The 13,682-nt window shown below is 46.8% G+C and overlaps 1 protein-coding gene across 3 annotated transcripts in view; it reads right to left on the bottom strand.

Moving 5' to 3' along the window:
- Positions 1 to 1,817: 1,817 nt before the first annotated feature.
- Positions 1,818 to 13,682, bottom strand: part of PELI3 (pellino E3 ubiquitin protein ligase family member 3) — a 402,032-nt gene continuing 390,167 nt past the window's right edge. For all 3 annotated transcript variants that reach the window (XM_085625438.1, XM_085625439.1, XM_085625437.1), the window contains exon 7: positions 1,818 to 2,429. In XM_085625438.1, coding sequence (XP_085481564.1) covers positions 1,863 to 2,429 — 567 coding nt within the window. In that variant the 3' untranslated portion in view covers positions 1,818 to 1,862. The remainder of the gene's footprint in view (positions 2,430 to 13,682) is intronic.

Genomic DNA, 13,682 nt, shown 5'->3' with positions numbered 1-13,682 from the left:
GCCAAACCACTCTGTAGATCTTTAACATAATCAGGGTCATTGAGTTATGTAACAATGGAGAACTCAAATTATGCAGCAGGGTTTTCTAAGCAATTATCTTTAGTTTATCAACTGTCTGTTCAAAAGAGTTAATCAAACTACAATTATGTCCTCTCTTGGAATATGGCAATACCAGGGTCTTGTTTTGCCAGAGTGCTGACAACCAAGTGATCCAATGAGACCATGCAACAGCCACCATAAACCGCCATTTCGAAATTCAGGAAGGCAGTAAATGCTGTATGAACAAGGTTATTTGTTGGGTTCAGGAGACCACTTCCCCATTTATTAAGGGTGTTGCCATCTCTGCAGGCCAACACTGGGGCCTTTTGCTCTGCCTCTTTCCCCCAGGTCTAGGTCAGGAAGTAGAATATTGAGCCTGAGCTTTGGCAAGAGTGGACCATTTTCTGGTCAGGGAAATGTAATCCCCCTCTCCAGCTAAGTTCAAACACAGGCACACTGCCCAGAAAACCATTTTACTTTTATTTTGAGAGTTTCATTATACACTTTAGCATATTATTAGTTATAGCAAGAGGATATCCAGAATTCCCACAGGATCATGCAACATAATACGAGTGAGACGACAAAAGTCTAACAAAGTGTTAAATGCTTTCAAGACACTGAACTAACATAAGATTTTATGATGATTCTAAAGAGGACGGGCTGCTTCCAACTAATAACTTTTGCAAAAGAAGAAGAAAACTGGTAATACTACAATACAAAACTTAAGGTATAGTCCAGGAACAAAATCCATTGTAAAGGGAATTGAACTAACATTTAAAACAACTGCACAGGAAGTTCACACGGCTAAATTCTCAAGGAACTGAAACAAAATTCTACATAAGGTAACAATCAATGATGCTAATTTTGACTGTATATGGCCATGAAATGTATGTAGTTACATTAAATTTCGCTCCAAAAATTAATATCATACCATATATCACAAAACTGTCTACAACTGCAACATAACCGCGTGGGAGTAAGCAAACCACTTTGTGGTTTAAATAATTTCTGCAAGAAACGCTCCTTTTGGAGCACTTTCGCCTGAAATCAATTTTACATTCTTGGGTTACCTTGGAAAATGTATTTTTATGTACACATAGTTTACAACACAAAAGTATCTACCTTTCTTTAGCGTACATTCACTCATATACCTCTGCTTTCACTCAGTAGACAAACCACTGGTGACATTACTAGAATTCTCCTGGCTGGGAAATAATCTTCAAGTATGCTCCAATGCAGAATATGTGCAGATTTCAAATAAAATGATTTCACAACCCTGCTGAAGGTTTAAAGACTTAACCGCCTCTCTGAAAGTCTGGAATTTATTCTGCCTCTGTAGGGAAAAAAGGTGTCTAACCTCTTGTGTCTGACCTGTTGAGTGAAAGCAGTTGGCGCTCTGTCACCAGAGCTGCAGTGCTTACCTCTTTCCATCACATGCTGTCTGAGCTCTTTTAAATGTGCCGCCGAATTGACCTTTTCATAGTATCAAATTGTAGAATCCATTTAATTGAACTTCAGTTCTGAATTTTCTACTCTATCAACAGTAGGAATTCTGTATCACAAGCTGCAGTTCTGACTGCTCTCAAGTATCAGCAGCAAAAGTTAAACTAGAGCTGTACTTCTTACCTTGCCTCATTTGAAGTAAAAGTGGCTCTATTATACTGGCTTGTACTGCAGATCACTCCCTATTTGGAAGTCTGAGCTCTTAACATGAGATGCATTCCTCATCTCTTGTCATTTGAAATATCTTCATGAAATAAAGACACAAGTAGAATAGCTTTCTTTTCTCCATTTATTTATGTTCTTTGCTCTGCCTTCCCCAATTAGTCGACAGGCCCCTGAAAGATGAGTTTGATTTGTCCTTGTTCCCCTGTCAGCCAGGTCCCGCAGAATGGGCAGGCAGCGTGGAACGCGTGTGTACCATGCGGCAGTGGGATCTGGGACCAATATTTTACAGTCCTTTCTGAACAGACATGCCCACAGGGGCAGAAGGCATGGGATGGCTGCCCAGCATCCAGGTACAGCCCAGCTTCGCAGCCCAGCCAAAGGGGCACATAGGGACCCACACGACGGCACATCGGGCACTCCCGCTCGTGTTCTCCCTTCTCCTTCCGAAACCCCCAATTGTGATAGCCATGCACGTGCCCACAGTTGACATATGCCCATGGCTGCTTCTTTTCAACAACTTCCCTCTGTGCCAAGCTGGGAAAGACAAGGGTATTGAAGCCCACAGGGCACTGGGGCCGAGCCGCGTTGATTTCTTGTCGTAGGGTCTCTAGTTGCTTCAGTGTTGGAGTGCGCTGCAGGCCTTCTGTTGTTCTCCACAGCAAAGTGGCGCCGCATAGGTCAATTAGGGAGCCATCCTGGAGGACATTGGACTCATTTTCCACCTGCAAAGAATAAAAACAGTTAAAAGTTCATTTCAAAGAATTCCCGTGACATTAAAGGTCAAGTTACAATATGACGGAAAGTTAATTCAACATTTTAACATACATAAAACATGTATTCTCCTTGTGGGCAATGTCTGCTATGGCCTCAGAAACAGAAGTGCCTGTCAGAGTGAAGTCAGGCTGAATCTTCAGAGTGGTAGTGAAGAACCCAAACTGAACTTTCAAGTCCTCCTGAATTCTATGGCAGGACCAGAGGCTTCGGATTATGCTATCACCTTCTATGCTTTATTGCACAGCAGCCATTTTCAAAAAACCTAAACTTAGACCACATTTCCCAAACACCCTTGGGAAAATGGTCAAGAACAAAACAAAGAAGGGACCAACATATCCCTCAGTCCATTATGGCCAATCACAGTCCAGGGACCCGCTCCTAGTCCACCCTCGCTGCCCTGCTCATCCTCTTTCTTTGCTGCTTGGCAGCCTGAGATGAGCGTTTCCTTTTTTCTCTTCGTTGTTGACAGTTTTCTATTGCTAAGGCGGCCGAGGGACTGCTTTCCATGTCCCGCGCCTGTCTCTTGTGTTTGCGCATTGTTATTGATGTCTTTGCCATGTGTCACGATTGCTAGCGCAGCCCTAGCGCGTTGCGGCGCCTCACCTCAGGCTTGAAGCAATCGGCCTGGTCAAGTGGGCGCCTCAACGCGCTCCCGCTGTCCCCACGCCGCAGGACTTTTGGTGTGGCGTGTGTGGAGGTTGTTTGAGTACCGGCTCTTTGTGTCTTTTCCTCGCGGTCCCGCGGGTCCGGTTTCGGGCTTAAGCGGCTCCGCTACCAATAGTACATGTAAGGCGCGGTTTGCACCCCTGACCACTAGGGGTGCTGTCACGTGGTTTCAGCACGACGGCTCCTCTCGCTGGCAATGGCGCACGTGGAATTTCTAGAGACATTCCTTACATTCCGCCCGCCGTTGCCTACCTGCCTTCACATCCCCTGGAGACTGACGCCCTCTTTGAGGGTCTGTAGAGCTTGTTCCTGCTTCAGAACGCTCGAATTTTCGACTCGGTGTGTGTGATTCATTTTTGACGCCCGGTGGGTGTATTGTTTGCTTTGAGCAATTCCGGCACACGTTTTTCAGGCTGAATTGGGGCCTGGAGGGACACGTCCTAGGGCTGATTCTGTGTGTGTTCTCCCTGCACAAGTGTTGGTGTCCCTGGGGCTCTTCCGATCCTCTTTTCCTCAATTAGGGTTCTACCTTGTAAATTGCGCTGGTCCCCAGCATATTGATCTCAGTCAGTAGACTGTAGGGAGGTGCCACTGTTTTTTTTACGGGGTTCATCAGTGGTTCTTTGGGCATTTTAGCATGTCCCAACAGGGAGACAATAAATGGGGGGTGGATCTCCTTGACAATTTGCCATGGGAATGGCGATTTCTATGACGTGGTGGACTCCTCTATCTACCGTGCCATAGAAGAAGTCATGGGCCCCATGGAGGAGCGCCTTTGCAGGAAACTCGAGCAGTTCTGTGCTCAGTGGACACCACCTGCGCCCTCTACCCAGAAAGCGGTCCCTACTAGCGACTCGGTACCCGCAAAACGTCCCAGGGTGGATGGTGTTGATCAAGATGCCTTTGAGCATCTGCGTGAGGCCTTCATGGCCCGCAGCGCTCCGCAACTCCCTCCTGTAATCCCTTCTCCCCCTATTAACGCCCGCTGATCTGCCCAGCCCCGCTCCAGACACAGGCGATGATGACCATGGGGATACAGATGACGTGCCAGTTCCTTCCAGATCGTGGCGTCCCGCCGCTTCCCCGACCCCCTCGTGCACTCAGGCTCCTGCGGGGAGTTCGGATATGCTAGACTCAGAACTCGTAATGCATCCACAGTCCTCGGAATGGACGCCTTCTGTTAAGGTGGCCGGTTATGTGGCCAGAAGGATCTGCACGCCGATGGGCAAGGAGGCTCACAGTCGCCTGCGGTCCGAATGCCCTCGCCCCTCCCTTGACGGGAAAGTTGCGCAAACGCCTGAGCTTGACCCGAGAATGGCGACTTTTCTCGCTAAATTTATCCAAGGCCACAAGAAAGGGATAGATCGTTCCTGGAGGGCGTGCCAGGATAAACTCCTGGACTCCCACAGACCCATGACTATGATATTAGATATGGCGGAGGATGCCAAGAATTCGGGAGCCCTGATTTCGCCTGAGACCCTTACTGGCTTGCTTTCAGAATGTGTGGGGGTCGCTCACGTGCGACGCTTGGGTCCTGCAGACTGTGCAAGGGTTTCAGATAGATTTCTGCGGCAAACCCAGGCAGACCTTCCCCCCAACCCCATTCGGTTTTCCCGGTCCGAAGAGGTCTAGATAGACGCGGAAATCTACGCTCTCTTAGACAAAGGTGCTGTTTGCCACACAGTCTTAGATCCTCGCGGGTTCCTCAGCAACATGTTCGTAGTGGACAAGACGGACGGGGGCAACGTTCGGTTCTCAATCTGCTCGATTTCAACGAATGGCTGGTTTACCGCCATTTCAAGATGGAGGGTATACACCTCGATGGAGGGTATACACCTCCTTCGGGATGTGCTCTGGCCAGCAAGCAGATTGGATGGCCCGGTTGGATTTAAAAGATGCTTACTTAGCCATCAATATTTTCCCTCCTCACCGGAAGTTTCTGCAGTTCCTCTGGCGCGGCCAGGCATACCACTTCACCACCCTTCCTTTCGGGCTCGCCTCCGCCCTCTGGTGCTTCACCAAGGTTCTCAAACGGGTGGTAGAGTACCTCAGGGAGAGAGGAACGCGCCTCATTGTTTACTTGGATGATATGCTCTTGCTGGCCCAAGATCCGGGAACGCTTCGGGGCCAGCTACAGCAGGCCGTAACCCTGTTAGAGCGCTTAGGTTTTGTCATCAACGCCAAATAGTCCCTCTTAGTTCCAGCTCAGCACGTCACCTTTCTAGATTTCGTGGTGGACTCTACGACGGCGACTCTCAGTCTTCCCTCGCGGAAGGTTGCAAAGATTTGCCACAAGCTCCGGCGGACTTTGGCCAAAGGCAGGGTTCCCCTGCGGCAGATAGCGCGCATCGTAGGATTGTTGTCAGCCTCGATCTAGGCTATCTTTCCGGGGCCCCTTCACTATCGGGCCTTGCAACGACTCAAAGCCAAGTACTTACGGGAAGGGCTTCCTTACTCCCATTCAGTCTCCCTTACGGGGGAAGCGGTAGAAGAGATTTGGTGCTGGCTCTCCCACAGTGAAGCATGGAACGGGAGAGCGATCTTTGGGTCCGCCAGGTGCGGAGATTTCTCCACAGATGGTTTGTGTTCTCCTCAGGAACAAGGGCTTCATATCAACTGCCTGGAGCTTTTGGCAGGCTCTTTCGCCATGCGTTGTTGGACCAAGGAAAAAGTCCAGTCTTGCGTCCTTTTAAAGATGGACAACGTCTCGGCGGTCAGGTATATAAACCACCTAGGAGGTACTCGTTCAAAGGTGCTTTCGGACCTGGCAGCGAATCTCTGGCAGTTTTGCCTCGACAATCGGATCTCGTTGACGGCAGAGTATCTCCCAGGTCGGGAGAATTTGGTGGCCGACTGGCAGTCGCGTCATTTTAGGGGTTCCAGTCTGTGGAAGTTGCATCCGGACGTTTTTTCTCGGGTACAGGACCTCTGGGGTCCTTTTTCTGTGGATCTTTTTGCTTCCAGATTGGATCACCAGATTCTCGTTTCTTCAGTTGGAGATCGACTCCCCTGGCGGCGGCCACGGATGCGTTCCTGCAGGATTGGACGCAGGAGGAACCGTATGTGTTCCCCCCCTTCGCCATGATCACTCGGGTGTCTGCCCAGATCCGGCAACAAAGAGCCCGCATGGTCCTCATCACCCCCATTTGGAGGTCTCAAGTGTGGTTTCCGGTTCTTCTGGAACTTTCTTGGGATTCTCCAATCCCACTCCCCCACTTTCCAGAGCTTCTCCTCAATCCCGACGGAGTTCCTCATCAGATGGTTCTTGAAGGCTCTCTCCGTCTCATGGCGTGCAGGATTACAGGGAACGATGGTCGCTCCCGGGCATTTCGCAGTTCGCTGAGAACCTCTTGTCGAGGGCCTGGTCAGATAGTACTGTCAAGCGTTATCGATCGGCCTGAACAAGATGGTGTCGTTGGTGTGTGCGATGGGGTTGTGATCCCATGGGCACTGACGTGGTCCACGTTTTGAATTTTTTGGCACACCTAGCTCAGCAAGGTCTTGCTTACCGGTCGGTCAATGCATTCCGTTTGCCGATCTCAGCGGGGCATTCCCCACTGTCTGGCAAGCCAGTGGGAGAGCATCCCTTCGTTTGGAGGCTCTTGAGAGGCTTCCACCGGAACCCAGGTACTCAGAGCTCTGGGATGTCAACACAGTGCTTAATCTGTTTCTTTCATGGCAGCACAACTAATTTCTTTCCCAAAGAAACTGTCAGGGAAGTTGGCGATGCTGCTTTGTTTGATTTCATGCCGCAGAGTTTTGGACGTGCGAGCGCTGGATATCAAAGGCAGAATCTTCTCTCTTTCGGGGGTTTCTTTCACTGTTAGTCCCAGGACTATGACGCATACACGGACTATTGAGTACCCAGCGTTCCCAGAACCTCCTAAGCTGTGTGTGGTGCGTTGCCTGAAGGCGTATGAGGAGATGTCTGAGAAGCTCCACCCTCCTGGGGAGCGTCAGCTCTAAATTGCGCTTAAAAAGCCACACAAGGCAGTTTCATCACCCACTATCGCACGTTGGCTGCGTTGGGTTATGCAGGAGGCAGGCATTATTAGCCTATGGCAGTTTGGGACTAACTCGGCTAGAGGCGCTATGGCCTCGAAAGCTTTTTCTCTCGGAGCTCGTTTAGACTCCACTTTTAAACGTTCTATTTTAAGCTGGTCATTGATATGGCCCACTTAGTGGTAAGTAAGCTTTGAAGCAGCATAATCCGAAGCCTCCAGTCCTGCCAAAGAATGAAAAATGTCCTAGCTATCGTAACGGAAAGTTTCAATTCTATTAAGGACTCGGAGGCGAGGATTATCCCACCGCAGATCTCCGAGAGAGCTGTATGGTTTCGCTTTTCCCTAAGGCAATAGCCTGACGTTGATGCTTAATCCTGTGGAGGTTTTGATAGTTTGCCATGTTCTGATAATTTACAGTTTTTGCATTGTACCCTTTCGTGGTTGACTTGCTTGTCCTCTCTAGGCTTCGGTCCTCATGTGTTCTTTGGTTTTTTCCAGGATCAGATTCTGGGAAACAGGACACTTGAACTGGAAGATGTCGCTTCGCCGAAAAGAAAGAGGATGAGCAGGGCAGCGAGGACTAGGAGAGGGTCCCTGGACTGTGATTGGCCATTATGGACTGAGGGATATGTTGGTCCCTTCTTTGTTTTTTTCTTGACCATTTTCCCAAGGGTGTTTGGGAAATGTGGTCTAAGTTTAGGTTTTTTGAAGATGGCTGCTGTGCAATAAAGCATAGAAAGTGATTGCATAATCCTCGCCTCTGAGTCCTTAATAGAATTTAAACTTTCCGTTACAATAGCTAGGAAATGTTTCATTGAACACTGTGCCTAGCCTTTGGGGGCAAGAGAACCTAACCTTGGTGTGGCCTCTAAATGGAAGACCAGGATTTTAAATGAATATCTGTGCCTTTGGGCTTGAACTTGAATTTAAGTTCATGGGCCATAAAAACCAAAATTGGATTTATGAAAGAGGAAAATAAGCTACTCTTTATTTAGGTACCCCCTAGTTCCAGTGTACCCAATATTGTTTCAAGAGTGCTGGATCCATATAAATGTTTCATTACACCCTAAAGAAAGATTTGCTTATTATAAAACTATTTACTAAGTCAATGGTTAAGTTGGAAATCTAGCATGGCTGCTGCCTTTTAGCACCAACATTGTTCCCTTGGGCTATTTTTAAGCAGAATCTCAATCATATTTCTGTTGCTACTTGAGTGTGCTGTAGATGTAGCCACAGGGAAAGGGAGAAGCAGCTTAGATCACCAAGATTGGTAAGCCTGTCATAATGGTCTTTCAGGTGATGCAGCCAGAAACAGAATGAGATCAGAGAAATGGATGTATTCTTCTACAAACATCACACTGTAGGCTCTGCTACTGTCTATGGAATATGTTTATACATTTCTTTTCTTCCTATCGCTGCGACAACCCCGAAGCAAGGTACGGCGTCTCCCGGAGGATATCAATTACCTGTATTTCAGAAAAGTAAATAAAAAGATCTTCACTGTACTAATGAAAAATGACTCACTTGTAATCCTAAATCTCCATCAGAGGTTTTCTCTCCGATATATGCCTGTGAATAGGATTCTAAAAAACCCTTAAAGACATACAACTGTAGTTAGAACGTAATTTAGAGGAGAAGTCTACATTTAAAGAAAACCTATGAACCTGAACTGGTCACATAGTGTACATTAGGTTGCAAAAAACACTTTTGTACAAAAACATAATAAAACAGGAAAATAAAAAATACAATGTTGTTCCTTGCAAACACTGTTATAAAAATGAATAACATCCTGCTTCTTTCAAGAATTTCAGAGGTTGGACTGTCCCATCATGTTCAGGTGGATCTGTGAGGCAGTTTGTTTTTGAAGATCAACATGAGGAAGACCTAAAAAGACTCATGCGCCACCTAAGTTCCTGGACTCGGGCAGAATGTTCAATATTTATGAACTCGGAGAATAAGATTGGTGGAGAAGAAATGCTTACCTACTTGTAGTCCTGGTTTTGCATATCCTTTGAGAAATCCAGTGTTGTTATTTCTCTAGCAGCTGTGGAGTTGCTGCTTTAACAGTGGTAGGTATAATTTCTCTTTGGCTTATTACTGTAGACCTGACATCAATGGAACGGCCTTTGCAAACTCAGTTGAAAAGTCTTCATTATCACAGACACCCATGTCTGGGGTGCTTCCAAGAGGATATCCAATCTTGAGACTCTTCTTACAAGTACATCATGGAAGGTGATTATGTCATCTATTGGAGAAACCCTTGTTGGAGAACTTGCAGGAAATGTGACCACTGAATACCCATCATATGAAAACCACTAAAGTGACATAGGTGAATAAGTGTGTGGGGAGTCTGAATCCATTAAAGAAGAATAAGAATTTTGAGGAGCAGCATTGTGATAGCGGCTTTTTTCACACAAGAAACACTGATGCCTGCAGTAAAGCCATTTTTGGAGGATAGAGGTTAAGCGGCCACAATGGCCATCTGCAAAGGGTCTTCAGCAAGGATGACAAAATGCTGAGGTAACAAGGGTTAGGAGACAGTTCTTCTACTAGTGATAGTCTAAGTCTTTCCTCAGGTAGCTCAGGACAGAACATTGGTGAAGATTGTGATTTTGATCTGGGCAACTTAGAGAGGTAATGTGACATTGGTAGCAATGCAATGAATGTTGAAGTGGAGGGGACTAGATAGTGTGGCTAAATGGCGAAGGAGATGCTGTTGTGCATCTGGAAGGCTTCTTTGGTGATTGTGATGCTGTTCTGAGCTTTAAGAGCTTTGGCACTGAAGTCTTGCTGAAGTGGTGGTGGTGATGGTGCCTCATCATTGATGTTTAGCTAGTTTTCAACAGCAAGCATGTCAGGCTGATGCTACTGACAGCAAAGCCATGGTCTTCAATAACATTTGCAAATGTCAACTGGGCACATGTTGATGATGCTTTCCAGTTTTATCAACTTTTCCAGACCTCGGAGTATCCTCCCATATGGATCATTTCATCCTCAGACAACTATATGGAACATTCTGCGACAGGTTAAAATCTTACCCGGTGGAGCCTGATGACTTCCCACTCTTGACGTTCGTGATCGCGTCAATAGATGGATCTCTGCTAGTATCTCGACTTTACCAATCTTCCTTGGCTGTGATATTGGTGGGTGTGGAGAGGACACAAACGGACTGGGGGCCCGATTTAGTTCACCCCATACTAGACAAAGTATGGTGTTTTTGCTGCACTCAAACAAAAATTGACTCTCCAAACCACTTGTATAAATTGCTGCATTATAAGTTCCAACACCACGCATACACTACTCCACATGGCGTAGCAAACATTTATCCCACGCACTTGCATTCCTGACCGATGTGCGATCTTACCCATGCAGACTTTGCATACCTCACATGGAACTGTCCTGTTATTCAATTATATTGGACACAGGTTCGCGCATCGATTTCGGAGAATACAGAGCTCACTGTTGAACCCAACCCTTTTCTGGCATTGTTGGGTTATGCCAGGCCTCTCCTTCCTAATATTAGGTGCTCTACTGCCATTGCGTTGTTGCTGGCCAAATACTGGATCGCCATATTCTGGGGTAGTAGAGAAGCCCCCACCAAGGATGTCTGATTAAAGGACTTGAATTACTGGGACACCACCAGCACAGTCTATGCCACGTTGCATAAGCCAGCGTCCATATGCAACGACATCTGGCAACCTTTACATGATTGTCTGCAAACTCAGGAAGAGGAGATTTCTGCAGTGGTGATAACGTTTAGACCCACACCCATAGTTCCACATGTAATCCATGAGTACTAGCTCCCTCACATCTGAACATTGATGCCCAGCCACACAGTGCCCCTTCTATTGTTATATCTTGCCTATATTGTACCCCATTGGCATCCCAGTCTGCACTCTGTTCCTTTATTGTTACAACATTATTGCATATGTATGTATCACCGTTGTGTGTCTTCAGTAACCTTTTCTCCCAGATTCCCGTCTTTTGGGTTCTTAGAAGTTGTAGGCACTGTCTCAATGGAAACAGAGACTCTAGTGGGCTTGTTAGGTCTTTTCTTCGCCTTTGCCCTTAAATCTTCCAACTTGCCACAGAGTCTTATCACCTTTCTATGCTTTAGTGTACTCTTTGACATTTCTTTTTCAAACGTCACAAATGTTCATGAAGTAAGAGGAAGCAACACATATCTGTGTGGGTCTGAAGCAGTTTTCTTTCTCCCCTATAAGAGCACTTAATACAAAAACATGGAATTAGGACAGGAAAACTCCTGAAGAAATAATACATTATTATTATGGACATAGATTTTTTATTTATATGTGTGTGTGTGTGTGTATATATAAACACACACACACACACATACACACACACACATTATTTATGCATGTGTGCGTGCACCCCTTTTTTATGTCAAGTGAGCTTTAGTGGCCATAGTGAGTGTGTGCTTAACCTTGGATAGCTCATCTGAATGCACTTCACTATCCACCTCGCAATGCCTTTTTTGGAAATGGCATGTCCCATGTGGGGTTTTGCAGATGCTATAAAAACCAGAGTGGCATTTCTAAAAGTCTTAGTTCCATCACTATAGGACACAAGCCCTCTCTTGACATATAGGGGTCTATTACGGGTCTATAACAACAAAGTCCGCCCGCCACCGTAACGGTATGCGGGACCGTCCGCCAGAGGAGTGGCGGTCCCGCTGTGGCCATTAGGATGCCACTGCCACTGTGGCATCCCCATCCACAACACTGTGGCGGGTGGTGCTCACAGCACCGCCCGCCACAATGCTGTGGATGCACGTTGTGCATTGGCATGCACAAGGTGACAGGCACCGCACGGTTCCTGCCACCTTGTCCATGCCAATGTAGGTGCACCCCCCCAACACTTTGGGGGCCCGCAACAGGCCCCCAATAGCAGAAACCGCATGCCTTTCCATGGCGGCAAGTCTCCGCAGGCATCATAATATGGATGGCGGTGTCTTGCAGAAACGCCACCATATTGTGGCAGTTTTCCGCCCGGTCGAAGAGTTGACCGGCAGAAAAGCAGCGGACGGTCTTCCCGTCCGCCGCGGACCACCCAGCCATCCTAATGTGGCGGGGGCAATCATGGCAAGATGGCAGGAGGATCGCCCCCACCGGTGGCTACCGCCGGCCCGGAGGGGCGATCCGCCCACAATCCTAATAGACCCCATAGTATATGAAGGACTCTTTCTGCTACAGACTCTGGTTGTTGAAAAGATAGGCAGCTCAGTAGGTCTGATCATTCGGAAAGGTGAAACAACCTTTGGGTGAAATTTATGGCTGGTAAGAAAAACTGCCCTGCTTGTGAACTTGAATAATTTGTCCTTGGCCTGCAAGAGCTTGAAGCTTGTTAATGTATCTAAGGGAGCTGAATGTGGTTATGAGAACCACCTTCAAAGACAAGAACTGTAATTTAACTTTTGAGTTTAAATTTGAGTTTAGGGGTTCAAAACGAGGACCCATGAGAAAGGTGAGGACTGCACTGAGGTTCCAGAAAGATGCGGGGGCGTCTTTGGAGTATTACCCTCAGGTTAACTTCCATTAAGACTTTATTTACTGGTTTTTTAAACAGGGAAGAATGTTGTCTGTTTTGAAGGTAAGCCACCAAGGTAGTCAAGTGTCAACATTAGAAATGTAAGAAAGGCCTGCCTTGTATAAGTGCAGAAGATAAGAAATAATCTTCTGCACAGAGACATTAAAAGTATCTAACTGTCTGGAGATGCAGTAATGCATGAACCTTTTCCACTTATCGACATAATAGGAGTAAGTAGTTGTTTTCACGCCTCCCTCAGGATAGCTATGCATTTCTCTATCAGACTGAGCTAACCAAACTCTAGGTACCCAGGTTCCAGATTGCTAGGTTCAGCTATTTGGGATTGAAGTGTCTTAGCTGGCTTTGATGAGGACTAGGAAGGTATGGTGTGTACAGGGCTACTCGTGAGGATTGAGCGACATCTCTAGGAGCATTGAGTACCAGGGCTGTCTCTCCCAGCTTGGTGCCGCTAGAATAAAGGTAAAAAATAATGTGGTATCCCTAGTTTATATTTATTTCAAGCGCTATAAATAAATGTGGGCCAGAAATTATTATATAGCCTCCTGGAATTAAAATCGAAGTTCATCTAGAAAATGAAATAACCTTGACTGCCTGATAGGCCCTTTCAGAGAAGTCCCTGGAAGGCTTTTAACTTCCTAACTTATAAGGCAGCCCAGTTGTGGATATTGGGGGAATAATCCAACACTGAAACTATTAAAATGAAGGTCCACATGGACAAGCTGTGGTAGGATGGTCACTGTGAGACAGCCAGTGGCTTCCCTGAACTAAGATATCTAAATTCACATGTAAGCACACCAACACACTTAGTCCTTTTGATCTGTGGGATATACTGACGATCAGGAGCCGGCTGACCTTCTCCAGAACTTACACTGCCATTCAATTCTCAGGTTCTCCCTGCCAGACTCCTGGGCCCCTTTCAAAAATTGAGAGTAGGATTCTGCAGGTTAGTGCTGTGGTTTGTGA

The sequence above is a fragment of the Triturus cristatus genome, chromosome 9 (genome assembly GCF_964204655.1).
Source record: "Triturus cristatus chromosome 9, aTriCri1.1, whole genome shotgun sequence".
Classification (NCBI taxonomy): domain Eukaryota; kingdom Metazoa; phylum Chordata; class Amphibia; order Caudata; family Salamandridae; genus Triturus; species Triturus cristatus.
This window is presented reverse-complemented; position numbering and strand designations above follow the sequence as displayed.